Below are 20,051 nucleotides of genomic sequence, written 5' to 3' on the forward strand. Positions count from 1 at the left end.
TTATAATGTGATTTAATTTAGTAATCAACGTAGGTAAGTAATTTGGCTAAAAATGTCAAAATGACAGTTGATGAATTTAATTTTGGATTTCATTAATTAGAACAGGATAACGTCATTTTGACATTTTTAGCCAAATTACATACCTACGTTGATTCCTAAATTAAATCTCATTATAAACGGTAACAAGTGGTCAGCGTCATTAGTATTTTTGGTTGCGTACAAAATAAATTCAGAATTGGTTAGTGGAATAGAGTAGGTAGCCAATAGGGAGGTCGTATTTCATTGCAGGATTTTGTAAATGGCGCGCGCAACCGCCTACCAGGAAAAAATAGACTACATATACTACGAGGTGAAATTTAAAAAAACACCCGATACATGTGTCAAATTATCTTACTACTCGGAAAAAACACGAATATAGGACGAAATCGAATAACGCCAGCCATATTAAAATATCAGTGAAATAAGGTACTCTGAAGAATAAATAGTTTGTGGTTTATATTATAACTAACGTACCGGGACATTTTTTTAACTCTGAACATTGTCCATACTTACTCCGTATGTTCAATTTTAAAAAACACAGATCAATGCATTGTGAGTTGCTATGCAACCAACTATACCGAACACCAGAGATTTTGAAATAATGTTAAAAATTGGTCTATCATGTGTTGCATTGGAAACGTCACGCACATTTCTAATGCTCTGACTGGCATAGAATAACTGCATTATGTGTATTTCTTCTTCAAACAACTTGACCATTTTGTTAAACTGTCAAGTACTTATTTTCGTTACCTTGGTTACGTGATTACATACATGGATTGACCTGTGTTTTTTAAAACTGAACATAGGGAATAAGTATGGGCTATGTTCAATGTTAAAAAAATGTCCCGGTATAAAGATAGTCCAATTTGACTCCGTTGGCTAACTCAAAACTTTTTGTCTTGAAGCAACTATTTTCGTGACATGAATAATTTCGAAAAATCTTGTATTATTTGTATTTTTTTTTAATTGTTACTCCAATAGTTACTAGACAATACATTTTTGATAACCAATGTCGTCAAATTGTTATTGATAATCGAAAAAGCACATTATAAGTGACTATTTCACAAGACGTGGTAAATTTACCACCCTATAGATTAAAATCACGTAAACCACTTTGAAAAGAAGAATTTCTCATGCAACCGTATTCCATATCTGATTATTAAAGCAGCCTGGCAAGAAGCAGATATTTTCAATCATAATTAAATTGAGGATCCTACAAAACAAGTTCCGGGATTTGACCTACCCAGGAAAATCTGGTGCAAATTAAATCGCTTTAGAACCGGCCATTGCAAATGCAATAATATACTGTTTCACTGGAACATTCGTGAAAACCCCTCTTGTGAATGCGGTGCAGAAAAAGAAACCATCCAACACATTGTTAAAGAATGTCCCATTACCAAATTTTTGCAAGGTTTCTGCGAACATCATATGTTTACCGAAAACGCCCTAAATTGGTTACAACAAATTAAAAATTGTAACATTATGCCCCACGTTGTGGAGTCACTTTTAACATTATTTGTGTTGTAAATAGTTTATTTACATAAAGGTAAACAAAGTTAACAATGGTTTGTGGTGAGACTCTTGAGGTAGCTCGAATGATTAAGTGAATAATAATGAATAATTGTCCATGCGTGCATCCCTTTTATAGCCTGACTGGAGATGGTCTGGCACGCTCCGACGGCGCGCAGCTGATGGGATGGTAGGGGCCCAGCGATTAGATTCTCGCTGGTGACGGTAGCGCTTCGAAAGGGTTAGTAGGGGGCGCTTTGGTACTACATCCGTGATTTATGCTACAAAATATATAATTTGAATTTGAATTGTATTTTTCTTCATACGAATATAGAGACTATTGTATTCTCAATTTGGTTGTAGGTCGTAAAATTTTATTGCATATTATGAGCGATTAACGGGCACAATGGTTGGGTTTGAAAAGGTTGAGAAGCGGCGCGTGCCGTTTGCCGTACAATGCAAATATACAAAATGTACAATACAACCCTGCTTAAAATATTACCTGCTATTGGTAAACTAGGATTTATAAGCCCCGCAAGATCTTTAACTTAAAGTACCATAAAATTTTACGACCTACAACCAAATTGAAAATACAGTATATCCATCACCTGCAATTTGATTTTAATTTTTTATTTACCAATTTAAAAGTCTTTTGAAAATCACGAATCAACATGTTTTTATGTCGATTAATTCCTAGGTAGGTACATACATCAAACGTGCGTGTTCAGCCAATCAGAGCGCTTGCTTTCATCCAATCAAAAATATTTATCGCGATAAAAACGTCCTACTACTCAGTCATCTGTCAAAAATTAAACTGATTAAAACTGCATGCCACTCCTGTCAGATTCTCAAATTGTTTCTAATAACTGTATTATAAATAAATAATTACCTAACGTTAAAGTTTGTATTCTGGAATTAATCTTGCCAAAAATAACTAGACCTAATTTTTAATATCTGATCAATTTTCCAATTTTCATTTAAATTGTTTGATTTAGACAATTTTACTCGTTGATATTTGGACATTTTTATGCAAAGGTTAAACCCTCGAACTAAAGCTCTCGGGCCTAACCAGAATAAAATTAGCGAAATTCAACTCGTAAAATTGTCACAGCAAAAAGTTTTCGTAAAATTAAAAATTTTATCACGAGAGCTTTTTTTGTAGAAGTAAACTTGACATTTCAATGAGAATTTTGTTGCCTGGCAATTTAACGAAAAAAACTGCCTCTGAAAAAATTACGAGTCCGTAGAACGAGTAATTTTTTCTGGCAGTTTTTTGAGTTCAATTACTAGACAACAAAACTCGAATTATAAATGTCAAGTTTACTTCGACCCAAAAAAGCTTGAATGTATTTCGGTAAGACAATTTAATGAATACGTAAATCACTATGATGCAGACCTACTAAAATCAGACGCTTTCAAATTTAGGTTCCGTTTTGTCGGTGGAAAAGTTAGGGCAAACTTTTTTCGCTGTCATAGTGACAAAAACACCGCTGCTTATGGGATTTTTAGTGTATGAATTAAATTGTCCGATAAAAAAAAGAGGTCTTGTTATTTTACCTTCAATAAATGCTCTCACCCTGCAGTAAATGCCTGTTCCTGTTTTGTTACTTAGCAACTACACGAAAATTAATTGCATGAATTAGTTTAAAAGGTATTGTTGCATTTTGCGGAAATAATCCATTCAAATATCCCGCCACCTTTTAGTTTTCTATAGATACATTTTTATTTTAATACAAACAAGCTTTGTTACTTTGAGCAATCCTCGAACTAACTGATATTAGATAACATTTTATGGACTTGAAATTTTACAATGCAGTTAGTTTTTATCAAAGGTAATAAAATAAATGTGTCCATAATGTCGATGAAAACTAAAACTTGTTTTCCCTTTGATCCCATTTTATTATGTTGCTCGTACTGCAACCATACCGTTATACTGCAATATAATATCTAAATTAAATTTTTTTTACCCACTTGACTTTGATAACTGTAAACAGATTTTATTTTTCAAGATTAGTCTAAGACCACCTTATTCTGTCGCACTCAAATCACATTTAATTCTTTCTTATGATCGATGACCCTACTTACTGCACCCACTTTCGTGACTTTCTGTATTAATGACCGAAAACTACGCCAATTGTTTTAACTCTTTAAATTGTTTGCACAGTAATGAAAGGGGGAAGATCACCTAAGCATTAATAACCAAAGCTATTAGAACAAGTTTATGGTTATTGACTTCAAACAAAGCCATTAATTGGTGCTATCAAAGTAGAATATTCAATATCAGGTCACAGCAGAAAGTAATATTTTATTGGCTATTTAGTTTTTTATTATTATTTAAAATGATCAGTTAAGGAATCCAGAAGTGTGGGCAGAGATCATGACCTGCAATTTATGCACTCCGTGCTCAGTTAATACAGAAGGTTCTAAAAGCGAGAGAGCTTGCATACTATACAACAACAGAAGAGTAAAATTTATCATCTGTTTTGGCAGTCCTGCCGTGACAGCTTGCGATTTTCTTTCTTCATCAATTTGTTAAACTTGCAAAAGCTTGGTCATTAAAGCAACTCAGAAACAGTGGAATTTTTGTTTTGATGACTAACTTTTGAAACAGGCAAGATAACAACAACTGACAAAAACGAGTTAGATGGTTCGAGTTTACTGATTTTTAGCGTAAATCTGAATAGAACATCTACAAAGTTGGTGCTGTCAGCTTTGAGATTTTAAGTAGGAAGAAAGATCCTCGGATAATTTTATACAGGTGTTCCAAAACTATCGCCAAAAATGTTACAAAGCAATTTCCCATACCAACATCAACACGAAATCATAATCAAACGGTTTTTTTGCGCCTGTATGATTTTACAGAGGTTTAAATTTTTGTATCATAACTTGATTAAATTTTGACATTGCAAATTCTACGGTAAATCGATGTTGGTAAATGTAAATTAAAAAAAAATAAATAAAACGAGCATTTCGAAAGACTTGTAAAAGAAGGAAAACTGTTTTTAATAGAAAATGGGGTGAATTCTGTAATTTTTCAAGGGACGTTAAAGTTTTAGCGTCTTTTAAAACTTAAAATTTCAAGCTCTGAGTGGTCATTGCTATGACAACTTAATTTAACTGCCTTTAAAATTTATCGGAGCAGTTACAGAAGACGCCCCCATGTCAGTTATACAGGCTGATTCATGTAGCCTGTTCATTAGAAACTTTTTGATTTCTCAAAATCATATTAATATGAAACTTGGTAGTTAACTATACTTGACTACTCCAAGTTCAAATGAAATATTTTCAAAATGGCGGCACTTCCGGAAATACCGGAAATCGATGCCATCTTTGTTTTTTTAAATAGAAAGGCCCCATTTTGACTTCACATTTCAATTCTACGTTAACTTTTGAGTTTAGTACGTCCTTTTGTCAATACTTATCTGTCATCGTTTTTGACCTATGTCATCTTTTTTGCAAAAAAGTGAGGTTGCAAGGCTTCATTAAAAAATTTATAATTCCTGAATCATCAGAAATAAATAATTTATTTTTACTTTACTGACTTGCCAAAGATTTGGCCGCTTTTTTGCGCTATCAAAAACATTTTTTTATGTTTCATACGCCTACTGCAATTTTTTTAAATTGAGAATTAAAAAATGTCGAAAACTTAATTTTTTTAAATGGCAACTGCCATTTCTAATACTAGATATAAATGTAAAATTAAATTTTAAGGCCGCTTTTATTAACATTATGTATGCCTATTAACAGCTGTTTAGGCGTAATTTCAATTTTTTGAATAAAATATTCTTTTTTATAAGCAATTGTTTTATTTGAATTTTTATTCAAAAATAGCATTGCAATCAATATTAGATAACAACAAAACAATAAAAAATAAGCAAATTAACAAAAAAATATTTTAATGTAAATGATTTAATTGAAAATATTTTTTTGTTAATATGCTTATTTTTTATTATTTTGTTATTATCTACTGTTTATTGCATGTGATTTTTGAATAAAAATTCAAATAAAACAATTGTTTCATAAAAAAAGAATATTTTACTCAAAAAATCGAAAACGGCTGGAAATAGACATCCACAATGTTAATAAAAGTAGGCTTAGAATTAAATTTTACATTTATATCTAGTGTCTCAAATGGTGATTGCCATTTAAAAAAATAAAGTTTTTGACATTTTTTTATTAGCAATTTTGAAAAATCTCAGTAGGCAGAATCTCAGAACATAAAAAAATTTCTTTAGGAATTCAACTAAAAAAAAACAATTATTTATTTCCGATGGTTCAAGAGTTATAAATTTGTTAATGAAGCCCTGCAACCTCGCTTTTTTGACAGATAAGTGTTGACTAAAAGACGTTCAAAACTCAAATTTTAACGTACAATCGAAATGTGAAGTCAAAATGAAGCCTTTCCATTAAAAAAATAAAGATGGCGTCGATTTTCGGTATTTCCGGAAGTGCCACCATTTTGAAAATATTTCATTTGAACTTGGAGTATGTAGTCGATTATAGTCAACTACCAATTTTCATATTAATATGATTTGGGGAAATCAGAAAGTTTCTAATGAACGGGCTACGTGAATCAGCCTGTACAGGGCAAGTCACATAAGGTTTATTTCTGAATTTATTTTGTACGCAACCAAGAATACTAATTACGCTGACCACTTGATACCATTTATAATGTGATTTTATTTAGTAATCCACGTAGGTATGTAATTTGGCTAAAAATGTCAAAATGACAGTTGATGAATTTAATTTTTGATTTCATTAATCAGAACAGGAAAACGTAAGGTACTAGATCAACACACTACGTATAGAGGTACCGCCATTCCATTCCTCGCGAGAGTGGATTGTAAGATAAAGATATTAAATGCAAATTTCACAAGTGAAATAAGGAAGACAATAGTTTTGGGGATTTTTTTAATGAAATAATGGCATTACTACAATGTCAAAAATATGTTAGGTTATGTAGCCCATTATTGATCAAAATTTTTTAACTGAAATGTTTTACTGGTTGCAGATATCTGTTTAATTAAAATTTACAAAAACACCACTAATAAAACCCAAACAAGTTACCAAATTTTTAATCGTTTAAAAATACAATATCAAAATATATTTTGAACTGCTCTTCTCATTCCCGTACTTTTATGTAGATACTTACACAGCAGATTTGTAGTTCACGGTTGGAGCATGAACTCACAGACAGTCTCAATTTTTTTAGCCACTGTTCCCTCCGTACTCTGTTTTTGACTCCTATTATTAAATTGCTTGTTTAAATCCATTTTTTCTAGAACTTGAACAGCCGCTAACACAACACTTGTTACTGACCATGTTAAAGTATTAAAATAAACGTAAGTAATTGAACCAAGTTAAAAGATGTAACGAGAACAAAGAAATAAATGACAATACTTAAACACAAACAAAAACTGTAACGAAATAATAAGTTAGATGAATCTTGAACGAGGATTATTAAAAATGCAGCAGAATAATGACACTAGTTTTTGTCAAATTACGTCAAATCATTTTTAGATTGTGTTTTTTTTAATCCCCAGTTTGAGTAGATTGTGCGACAAGGACAGACATAAAAATCACTGATGGCGGTACCTCTATACGTAGTGTGTTGATCTAGTTACCTTAGGAAAACGTCATTGTGACATTTTTAGCCAAATTACATACCTACGTTGATTACTAAATTAAATCACATTATAAATGGTATCAAGTAGTCAGCGTCATTAGTATTTTTGTTTGCGTATAAAATAAATTCGGAAATAACCCTTATGTGACTTGCCCTGTATATGCCCATTTAAAATAGTGTGAATAGACATACACACATAGAGTGCTTAGATACATGATCTCTTCCTTCCAGTTTTTGCAACACTTTATCTTTTGGATACATACAAAAACGGATTTTTTTAAATGATTTATCATGTACTGTAAAGTTTTGGCGGCAGTTTTGGAACATCCTATATAATAATCGCTATATTTTTTAATTTCAATAATTCATTTTGAAGTTCCGTTCGTTTAAGTGTAGTTTTATAGACATAGTTAGAGTTCTGTTCGCCGCTGAAGGGACATTTGGTGGGGGAAACTTGCGCGGTCCAAATATCCATCCACTCTTATTTACTAATAAATGGACCTGGTCGAATCACAGAACGGTCGAACCAAATAGCGTTGCTGCACATCCCCACTTAATGTCCATTCACGAAGCGACTGTAGACTGATAACACAAGCCTGCACTGATTTCGATGTTTGCATAAAATTGACAGTTTTTGAACAATTTCGACCCCCTGATTACGAAAATGATTTTGGTTTTGCGCTATCACGTCTAGTTTTTTCACAAATCGTTTTTTCTTAAAATTGAAATGTCCACCTAGAATGAATGAATTATTTCAAAATTTCGATATTGTAATATCGGACAACAATATGGATATTCGAAATTTCCTTGTTTTATTTGCGAGTGGGACTGCCGGGCACGAGACAAGCATTGGACTCAAAAGAAGTGGCCTTTAACAACTAGACTTGTACCGGGAAGCAATAATAAAAAATAATTTAGTTGTATCCTAAAAAAGTAGTATTAGGTACGACCAATGCATATCAAACTTTGTTGATGAAGCAATTTGTAAAGCCTCTTGATAAAAATGGACAATGTTTCAAGTATTAATGTACAAAGTTACCAGATCTCTCCAATGCCAAATGAAAAGAGGTTAGGACCTCAAATAAGATCTTTGTACAAAGGTAATGATTTTCAAAATTCTATGAATGTTGTTGAAAGGAATGCCTGGACGGCATTTCGGCATTTAAGAATGTCATAGAAAAATTGCTTGGAAATCACAAAAATGAAGACTACGAAAATATTGTAAGAATCATGTTTAAAAATTTTCACATCTTGGGATGTAATATGAGTTTGAAAGTGAATTTCCTCTTTTCGCACTTAAATCTTTTTCCTAAAAATCTTGGTGCTGTCAGCGAGGAACAAGGAGAACGTTTTGACCAAGATATAAAACAAACGAAGAGGTGATATCAAGGAAGATGGAGCGTATCAATGATGGTAGACTTTTGCTGGATGTTACAGCGCGATGTACCCAAAAAAAAAATACAGCAGGCAATCAATTAAAAGAAGTTTCCTCACAAAGCTTTAAAGATGCCATTCTCATAAGGAATAAAAAATTTAGTTAGATTATTAACCAAGAATTATTATAAACATCTTATTTTCCTAAATAAATTGCTTAATTTTTTTTTGTTAATTGTGAAAAAACCTGACGTGATACAAAAAAATGAATTGTATTTTTGTAATCAGGGCTCCAATGTTATACAAAATCAGTTATCAAAATCAAAACATCGATTAAAAAGTTTTGTTTTGCAGGCCTGTGTAATTAATATCACCATAAAAAAAATCAAGAGGAGCTAAACCGAGTGAACGAATTGGATATTCAGTTAGACCCCGTCTACCAACCCACTTATTCGACTCTGTTTGGTTCAACTCATTTCGTGAAGGCCTAGCCTAGAATAGTGGATTATGTAGGAAAATATTGTCCATCTCAGAAATATTCCCGAATGGTGCAAAATTATTATTAAATACGAAGGTTTAACAATTAATGCAGCATACCTATGAATCCACATGAAAACAGTCTCTTTCACGAGTTGATAAAATTGAAAAAGCATGTTACTGGTTGATAGAGAATTGACAGACTTTTCAAATGATGTATCACATTACCTTCCTTACGACTATAAATTACAGTGTTGACAGTATCACCAACGCTATCATAAAAAAGTGAAAGATATGTCAGATGCTATATTACAAGAGCTTTCTTGCAATTTAAAATTTCAAAGTTGTCAGCGCCCTCAGCGCCATTTTTGTAGATTCATGCTGCAGTACCTATATTATTATGTTAAAAGGTATCGGGTGTTTTTTAAATTTCGTAGTAGGCGTTGAAGAGTCGCGTAGATGTGAACGCACCACTCGTGTAAAACCGTAAAACGTCAGATTCAAACAGCTCATCGGTGATCCCTAACCCGTATAGTCCATTCACAATCGACTCTTCAATGTCTACTATGAGGTGAAATTTAAAAAAAACATCCGATAGTTAACGCCATACGAATCAATTCGGTTTTTGTTCGTTGTCTCTCTTTTGTATGGTTCACACGTTGGGAGGGTGAGGGACTGTTTACGTCTACATTGTACAAATATTTTGAACTAAACAGTGGAAATTTATAATACTAAGTAACTATAAATATTTGTGATATTTTTTTTTTTGTTAAGCTGATAACATATTTTAGGTTTTACGTGGGCGCTCTTTATTTTTAAAAATGTCGCGTGCAATAAAAAGATCGGTATTTCGAACTTTTTTGTATTTATTCAACTTTCAAAATCTTAACCAATTTACCAAGGGGATGCCAACCCACAAAATTTGTTTCAATCATTTGTAGTCACTAGGTGTTAGAATGACGTTCTTATTTAGTAATTTTTCCTAACTATAGGTGTATTTCTTGTTCTTCCATTTAACATATGTTTTTTAACGTCCGTCAAAAAAAGTGCAAGCTTTTTCATTCGTTTGCGTTCATAAAATATGTGATTTTTGAATCGGTCAAGAAACCTTAAAAAAAGTGCCATGCGGTTCATTTTTGCACGCATTTTGCGTTAAAAAAAGTGCCGTAGCGTGTCATTTTTTAACGCAATTATAAAAAAATTTCATTCATAATTAGCAGTTTTTTTAACGAGTTCGTATGTAAATTGGGATTTTTTTGGCATGAGTGGGCCAATTTAAAACGCGAGTAAAACGAGCGTTTTAAAGGTCCACGGGTTCACACAGGAGTGTCGAAATAGTATATTAAAAGACAAGTTTCATAAGACCAGTCTTGAAGCACGAATTTAAGATTAAAAAACGAGTGGCGTAGCCACGAGTTATTTTAAAGAATGAGTGCTTCAAGGTCTTATGAAACGAGTTTTTTTATACTATTTTTTGTAATTTGCCCTTTTTAAGCCGGTTTTAAACAAAAATGTTTTTTGTGGCGGTTGGTAATGTCTTAATTTTAAAAGTGAAAATTTGATCAAGTCTTCAAAGTCGCCTTTTGTTTTATCCAAATTCTGTCACAAAACACGAATATGGAAGATAATCTTTCATGTACGCCCGCTGAAATACGTGAAATTGTCAAAAATACGGTCGCGAATTTGTTGCCTGATAAACCCTGATAAATAATTCTTTGCACATTTTGTAATTTAAACTGACACGCATGACGGATCAACCTTTGCCAACCTAAAAATTTTCGTAAAATGTTCCGTGAAATAATGGCTATAAGGACATCCCATATGATGACGTCGCGTTCGTTAATATGTCTATTAGAGAATCAAAATGGAGGCAAATTACAAAAAAAATGTTATCTAAACTTACGGGCGCCAAAAAAATTTTGAATGCACCTCGTTAGTAAAGTATCTTTTTTTTATTCGGCGGATTTGCGCACTCGCTTCGCTCTAGCGGCAAATTTTCCTTCTCGTGAAAAAAAGTATTACTTTACTCGCTTGTTGCATAAATAACTATTTTTACTAATAATACATCAACTTTCACTTAAAAATAAACATTTTTTCTTCTTCGCTGAAAACATTTAAAATTTAGTCTGTGACTAATGTTTTCATTTAAAGATAGTCCCTGTATCTCACTGTAGGTACCCCACTTCTCTACTTATTTTTAAAGTATTTATGGTTGGAACTGAGGAAGTCGCTAGTTGGCATTATTTCTCTATCGAACACTAAACTTTGTCAGAAATTGTCAATTAATCCTGTGAGTTTCTTCTCAGTATTACGTAACGCGGTCATTACACAATAATAATTCAGATCGGATCAAAACTAACACTTTCAGAACTTGTCTTTCTCCTTCCTCGTGTTTTGCTTTATGTGTCGAATCCGCACAAAAAGTTTATAAATCGCTGCAGTTTTTCACCGTCTGAGGAAATCAACGAGACAAATCCTGACCGAATTCCGCTATGTTGTACTCTCGATTAAGTGCCTATAGAAGGACCTTGTTTTCAGGATTATATGGCTCTGGTTCTGCGGAAATTTATCAACGGTTAGTCTCGACAAAATAATGATGGGAATCCCGGCCAGCGGTCCGGCCCTCAAAGAGTGTCCTTGCGAGGAGATCGACGAAGGATTCGAATGCAGATGTAGCGGCCCGGCTTTGATGGACGTCCCCAACAACCTTCACAAAGAACTCACCATTCTGTAAGTATTCACCGAACCTCGGCGGAATGAGACGCAGAAAATTCATTTTTAGGATAATCGAGGACGCCGGGATTGAGGTCCTGAAAAGCGACTCCCTGCTGCCCTACTCGACTACATTAAGAGAGCTGTAAGTTTTTACATGTCTAATAACTTTGTTTTGATTGATCGATTAGAGGATGCGGAGGTTTATTAATTTCCTAGGAAGGATAATGTGCCACCAATCCCGACCGACTTTATGCTGGGATCGTTTATCATACAGTTACAGTTTTACGCTCTATCGTTAATAAAATTTATTACATCGTTGCATTTAATAGCGTTTAATCGCTCTGTTCTCGACTTGCTTCGAATGACTAAATTAATAATTAGATGACTTTCACATGCTTGCCAACTTCATGCATTATGGATGACGTCCTCGGTAAATATTTACCCGAGTCCTTGTTAAAATTACACTTTAAATTTCCTCAAGAATGTCTTAATTTCTCTTACGAACATGTACCAACAAGCTTGAAAAAACAAGTGTGACGTCACACTAAGGAGTCTGCCACGACAAGTAATACATCAATCAACTTTGATTTATGTATTTTGAAATTTTTTCTTTTTGTAAAATACAGTTCATTTACATCGTAAACACTGTAAAAAATTTTTATGAGCTGATCTGTTTCAATTTGGTAGTCGTAAAACTGAAGAAAAAACAAATCTAATGTATATTTTTTCTGTTGTGTTATTCTCTGATGTATTAAAAATGAATTTTCAAAATAATCTTTTAATGTACCACACGCTGAAGTAAATTTTTTTCTAAATTAAGGAAAAAATAAACTCATGATATATTGTACCTATTTGTAATAATAATCTTGCTATTTGGTAATAATTATGTCGATAATAATATCTTAATTAGTGTTAAATACAAAAAAAAAAAACGCATACCAGAGATCGGCGAATGCTGCCCTACTCCTCAGCATCTACCACAGTCCTTCGGAATCCATCCCTAGTTAGACACATCCTAGATTCCTTTCCAATGTGATTGCAAAGGCAAGAATTTCCTCAGCAGCCCACCCTTCTTCCGTAGAGGAAATGGAAAAATGGTCGGTAATTGTTCACTTTAGCTACTTCTGGAATTTTCGCGTTTTTTCTGGCTGGACAGCCTCAAGACGTCCTCCTAGATCGTTTCCCACCATTCAAACCTTCTGCAAATGCCTTTTTTTCCCTACCGGTTAGAAATGTAGGCTGTGGATACCTCATTTGAGGTAAGAAAATTCAACTTTCTCGCTAAGGTAAGAAAGTAAATCATGAAATGTTTATGGTAAAACTGTACCAAAATATAAATGTCAATAGTGTCAAAAGTGAAATAAGTTATTGCTAAATGAAAGCCAATTCAATAAAGCAAGTTGGTAGATCAATCATATAATCTGGAAAATAAACAGATAAGTTAGGTAGGTAGATTAGTTTACCCTGTTTATATCAATTTTTCGAACAAACGTCAAATCTTCAAATGCGATGACAAGTTAATTAAACAAATAACCCAGCCTACTATTCAATTCTCAAAATTTTCTTTTTAATCAGGAATATAACCATCTTTTTTTGACTTTTTTCAACGAAGTTGTGCCGGTAGGGAAAAAATAGTATTCAAATCTTGTTAAGAAAGTGCCCTTGCAGACCTTAGGCACTTACAAACCTCGCCTACGGCTCGGTTTATAATCTTTGCCTACGGTCTGCAAGAAAGCACTATCTTACCTTGGTTTGAAATATACTATTTTTCTCTCTTGTTGTGTTTCAAGGTTGCGTCGAGGTCACGCCAATGTCTTAGTATAACTAAAGGGCAAGGAAAATTCATTTGCACAAGGTTTGAGTGGTGGAAAACGATGTAGGAGGACGCCCTGAGGCTGTCTAGCCAGAAAAAAACGGGAAAACTCCAGAAGTAGCTAAAGTGAACAATGACCAAAAAATGGTCCTTTATCCTTTATGTAAACCATTCATCTTCGAGCATGCATAGTTGTTAATGGTCGACCTTAGCCTTGTTTTCGTAAAGAGATTTCAACGTCGAGAAATCACATTTTGTAATACTCTTCATGATTAGTCACAACTTGTATTTTAATAGCCAGGGATTTAAAAAAATAATGTTCTCAGCCAATTTGAACGTTCATGATATTTCTTTTACGCTTTGTGTAAAATACTGTGCTCCATACGTTACTAACACTGACTGATGAATGTGCACTACTCTGAACAAGAGACATAAATCAATTATCGACAGGTTAAAACCCGTTAATACATGTTTTCAGCAGCCTGTATGTGTATATTGAAAATAGATTTAAGTACCTACTTGTATTTACTTGTAAAGAGATCATTTACTGATATTATTTCACGTTATCCACTAATTGTTTTGTTGTTTGTTGATATCGTTTTCAAGAATTGGTCACTATGATTGGGAATAGTTGGCAAATAATTAGACTTGTCAAGAAACTTATTACCTTTGATGTGGGTTGCAAAGCCGGCCATCAGCTTCAGTGAACATGGAATTACTAGAGGCAATACGAAAGGGTATTCTCGTAAGAGCCTAATTTGTTAATGCATAAACTTTAGGAATATTTAAATTTAAATTGAATATTAAAGAAAAGACATACTATTAATTAAAATTGAGGAGGGTGAGGAAAATTTCCAAACAGCATGTAAATTTAAGAGTACCAAATATACCGGGACATTTTTTTAACTTTGAACATAGTCCATACTTATTCCCTATGTTCAATTTTAAAAAACACAAATCAATGTATTGTGAGTTGCTATGTAACCAACTATACCGAACACCAGAGATTTTGAAATAATGTTAAAACTTGTTCCGATTGATGGAATTGGTCTATCATGTGTTGTCATGTTATCATGTCACGCACATTTCTAATGCTCTGATTGGCATAGAATAACTGCATTATGTGTATTTCTTCTTCAAACAACTTGACCATTTTGTTAAACTGCCAAGTACTTATTTTCGTTACCTTGGTTACGTGATTACATACATGCATTGACCTGTGTTTTTTAAAACTGAACATAGGGAATAAGTATGGGCCATGTTCAATGTTAAAAAAATGTCCCGGTATATAGGGCCGATTTCACCAACGCCAGTTAACGTTAACTGTAGGGTAAAATCGTTACTTTAGTTACCTATTGTTGTAACAATGTTTTGGTCTATTTTTATCTGTAGTTAAATTTAACCCACATTGGTGTAAAAAAAAAATTAAAAAGGAAAAGACTTTTAAACTAAAAAGAGCAACAAGGGGCTAAAATTAAAAATTTTAAAAAAAGCTGTTTTATGTAACCAACAGACAAAATTTGTTACATTTGGAAATAGACAAGTTTGTAAAATATAAATAAATGAAAAAGAACAAAATTGTGAAATTTTCTTATTCGTAGATTACAGAATTGTTTAAAATTACAGTAAATACAATCAATGACGACAGATAAACTTAAATTGATGAAAAGAACACAATAAAAAATTATAATAAATAAAGACATATTTTTGCCACGGTGAGCAAACTCAATAAAATTTGAAAAAATCAAGTCAAAACAAATCGAATACCTACTTACTACAGAAAAGAAAATCTATAGTGTGGAAATTACTTATGGAATAAATTCAGTAATTTCAAAATTAATGACATTTGCCGAAAACGCTGAAATAGGTCAATTTTTGTTTTTAATAGTGCTTATTTTAAGTTACTTCACTTGTTCATGACGTCATCCATTTTTGAGCTATGACGTCATCACCAATTTTTTTAAATGACAATCCCCACTTTTTTCTTCTCTTTCTGATAAACCTTCCTACTACCTAAACGATGAATGAAAAAAATTGGTACCTTACATGACAATTTTTTTGAGAAAATAACAAATTTTATTTTAAACATTTAATTTTTAATGTATTAATTTTTTTTTTCTATGTGGTTATTTAAAATCGAGGGTTTACTTTAATAGACCAAACAATTTAGAAGATATGATAGAGAATTCGCGCTGAAATGGAACAAATCAGCCCTGACATTATTGAGCGCGGTGTACAGTGCCAAAAGTTGGCGGGGGATAATTTCAACATTTGCTTTACATTTTATTGTTAACCTTAGATGTTTGTTTGTTTCTGTTTAAGGTCAATTAAAATTTTTACATTAAAAATTAATTTAAATTTTTGAAGTAAAATTTGTCATTTTCTCAAAAAAATTGTTATCTAAGGTACCAATTTTTTTCATTAATCGTTTAGGTAGTAGTAAGGTCTATCAGAAAAAGAAGAAAAAAGTCAGTTTTGTCAGTTAAAAAAAATGGTGATGACGTCATAGCTCAAAAATGGATGACGTCATGAACAAGTGAAGTAACATAAGCACCATGAGAAATAAAAATCGACCTGTTTCAGCGTTTTTGAAAAATGTCATTCATTAGTTCTGAAATTACTGAATTTATTTCATAAGTGGTTTCCACACTGTATAATAAAAATGAAATGCTGTTCGTTGATGAGCGCATCGCTTGAGAACGGCGGAACCGATTTGGCTAATTCTTTTTTTTTTAATGTTCGTAATAGTCCGAGTAAGGTTTTTATGGAAAAACAATTGGAAAAGTTGCCCGGAAAATTGGAAAATTCGGGAAAAATTGAAAGTGCTTTTTTCTATGGGTTTTCGTGATGGATGAGCGTAATTCTTTTTTTGTTTTGTTCGTTATTGTCTTGGAAAAGTTTTCGGGAAAAAAATTCGGGACAATTACAAAGGAAAGTCGGAAAATTCGGACAAACTTCAAAAATTATAATTTTTGAATGTACTCTCGATCATTCATAAAACCGACGATTGGAACGACATGTTTGATTGCTTTGCTTTTTTTTTTTTTGTTTGATATGCTCCGGGATGGAAATAACTCAATTGAATTTATAAAACTACGTAATACTGTTTGAACAACGACAAGCAGTTTTATTTGATTGATTTTACAGAGGATTTTACTCTTCAATTGAAATTAATGAACCTATATATATACATATATAATTAGACAAAGAAATGTAGTAGGCGAAATGGAAACAAAATTAGGTTTTATAGTTTAATTTATTATTTATTTTAATCATAGCCTCGAGGAGCTATCGCTATTTATTTTTTAAATGAAAGTGACAAAAGTCAACTAACATTTCAGCCTGCTATGAATGATAGTGGTAAGAAAAAAATTTTACTAAAATATTTTTTTCACAACTTTTTCGATAATTTAGGATATTCATCTATCCGATAATTTAAAAAATCTTCCAACTTTGTTCAAAATGGTTTGATTATTTTCTTCAGAACAAAAGTTAGTAAAATGTTTACCGTGCAAATCCCTATGGCAACACTTAAAAAAAGCGCACTGTATAGTAAAATGTTTTGGGAGAGGTAAAAAGGTTGGGACCCGAGTTAAGTAATAGACCAATTGATGAAGAAGTAGGAAATATTTTTTCGGCAAGTGCAAAATTCTAATACTCTAAAATCTTGAGTTGTAAAAACGAAAATTTACAAACACAGAGAATGATAATCTCACAAATACGACCTGACGCATTGTTCACCAAGCTGTGTTGGTGGAAATTTAGTATTGAAACAGACTATACTAGCTTTTAATTTTCCCCTGAATTATTATAATAAGTCACCAGCTTTACCACGTATATTTTCAAAGTACATAAATGCCATGTTGGTGAATTTTTATTTTGTGAACAGGGTATAAAATGATTTGAATTTTCCTAGTGTTTTGTTTCTGTGTCAGAATCACGATCATAAATCACAGCTGAAACATTTGGGACATTTTCTTGTATAGTTGTATAATTGAAATTGCAATCAGTATGGAATTTATTGGTACATACTACAGGATTATTTATTATAAATGATTGCAGTCGAAGCAGGCCATGCCCATGTTACGAAATTTTTGTCGCTTTCACTGCAATTTTTTAGGTGAAAAGTGCGGTGATGAGAATTTTATTTATTCTGTTTTAATTAACGATTGAATCCAAAAATATTGAGTTGATTTGCAATCAATTCCAAAAATATTAAGTTGTTTTGTACCCAATTTACGAGTAACTCCTGTGTGTGAACGGTGTGTACTCACTTATTCATATGATTTTGATGTTTTTTATATGGAGCAGCAACCATAAATTTTACATTCAGTTTTTACGCCACTTGGAATATAATCATTTACAATAACCCTGTACAATTTCCACTATGAATTGTTGCTATTTGTAGGCAAATAAATAACGTGTTTACATCATTTTATATAAATGAACGACGACTACCATTACATTAAGCATTTAGTTTTGTACCAAATTTTAAAATTTACTTGACACTTAATTGACTACACTGTAACAACATGCCAATATCAAATATCGGAGCAATAAGGAAATGTTTAATAAAAAGGAATATCTAATGATGTTACGGTTGATAAGCTATTTATGCTACCATAATACTCGTACTTTCATATTTATAGTGAAACAAGTTTTGTTTAGAAATTGTAACAAATCTACATATATTTTATGAATCAATTTTAATACGTCTTTTATTGTAAAACTCTCAGAAGCAGCTTAAAATCGACTATTACTTTTGCGGTTTAATTACCTAGTTTGTAAATTAATAACGAAGAAAACAACAAAACAAAATTAGTCATCTGTGTAATAAAAAATAAATTTAAGAAAAAACTTTATTTGAAAATTCTTTGCGGAAAAACTGAAAAAGTTATTTCATTATTACTCATAATACAGTGTGGAATAAAATGATTTACATCTAGTTACCTTTGGAATTTTTGCACATGTAAATTTTCTTATACCGCTCTACCTTTTTTTTCGAAGTCCGAACTATTAGTTCTGTCAATAAATGTCATCAATCGAATTGACAATTGTTACAATTTACTAAATTGAATTAACAAACCTTGGTGGCCACTTTCAACACTAGCTGTGACTTGCTTTTGTTAGCTCCTTTTTAATTTCAATCTTAACTTTGCATTCATATCATCCCTTCGCAATAAATCACATTTGGAATTTGGATAAATATTTTGAGGTTAGGTTTCTTTTTTTTTGTAGAGCGGCATTTCGTATTTTTACAGGGGTAATGAGTGCTTCAAGGTTTTATGAAACGAGTTTTTTATACTATTTTTTGTAATTTGCCCTTTTTAAGTCGTTTTTAAACAAAAATGTTTAGTTTCCTCGATTTAGGGATTTTTGTGGCGGTTGGTAATGTCTTAATTTTAAAAGTGAAGTCTTCAAAGTCGCCTTTTGTTTTATCCAAATTCTGTCACAAAACACGAATATGGAAGATAATCTTTCATGTACGCCCGCTGAAATACGTGAAATTGCCAAAAATACGGTCGCGAATTTGTTGCCTGATAAATCCTGATAAATAATTCTTTGCACATTTTGTAATTTAAACTGACACGCATGACGGATCACGCTTTGCCAACCAAAAATTTTGTAAAATGTTCCGTGAAATAATGGCTATAAGGACATCCCAGATGATGACGTCGCGTTCGTTAATACATATGTCTATTAGAGAATCAAAATGGAGGCAAATTACAAAAAAACAGTTTAAGATATTACGAGTAGTGTTAGAAAAAAATGAATCATCCAACACGTCAGAAAACGTTAATTATGTTAGTTCTGCAAAAGTTAGAAAATTTAAAAGCAGTAATCTAAATTCACTGTTTGGTTTATGTGAACCGGATTTGATACTACCTTTTCAACTGTTAGAGAAAATTCGAAATTTAAGTAAACCAATTATTGTTAATCGCAATAATACCATATATGCAGCTTCTGTTGCTTTCATAGCAGGGTAGGTATATTGTAATAAAATTAAATGAAAAATTTCACTGCGACAGTTGTCTGTCTCCTATATTATCTTCTTCAACCCCTGGTCCTCTTTTACGTTTAATTAATCTTCAAAATCGTGGCGGTTTGACTTATCCAAATTATCAGTTTTGTAAGTGTAAGAATTGGCAGATATTGCCACAGAAATTTTACCATATTTGGCCCAAGAAAATATTTGCAAACAACTCGTAACAATTTTACATCCACATTTAATTCGTAATTCCCTCTTTACCTGTAATACACATAAAGACAAAATTTGTAAAGTTATTATTGAATTATTTATTGAATTATTGACGAAACCACTTTTAAATAATAGTTGTTCACAAAAAACTGATTCCATAAAAAGAAAATCAATTGTCAATAAACCTCTAAGGATACTCGAAATATTTTGGATATGGATTGTCAAACTCAAGGTCGCTTAAAACTTATGATTGAACTGTACATTAGTGAGATCTGTCATAAATTCCAATAACCTTATTG

The 20,051-nt window shown here is 32.2% G+C and overlaps 1 protein-coding gene across 1 annotated transcript in view; it reads left to right on the plus strand.

The window, feature by feature from the left end:
• Positions 1 to 20,051, plus strand: part of LOC138124552 (lutropin-choriogonadotropic hormone receptor-like) — a 112,639-nt gene that overhangs the window by 28,027 nt on the left and 64,561 nt on the right. Inside the window, exons 2-3 of the mRNA XM_069039631.1 lie at positions 11,564 to 11,755; positions 11,808 to 11,882. Of these exons, the coding sequence (XP_068895732.1) occupies positions 11,564 to 11,755; positions 11,808 to 11,882 (267 nt within the window). The remainder of the gene's footprint in view (positions 1 to 11,563; positions 11,756 to 11,807; positions 11,883 to 20,051) is intronic.

This window comes from Tenebrio molitor, chromosome 2 (assembly GCF_963966145.1).
Source record: "Tenebrio molitor chromosome 2, icTenMoli1.1, whole genome shotgun sequence".
Taxonomy (NCBI): Eukaryota; Metazoa; Arthropoda; class Insecta; order Coleoptera; family Tenebrionidae; genus Tenebrio; species Tenebrio molitor.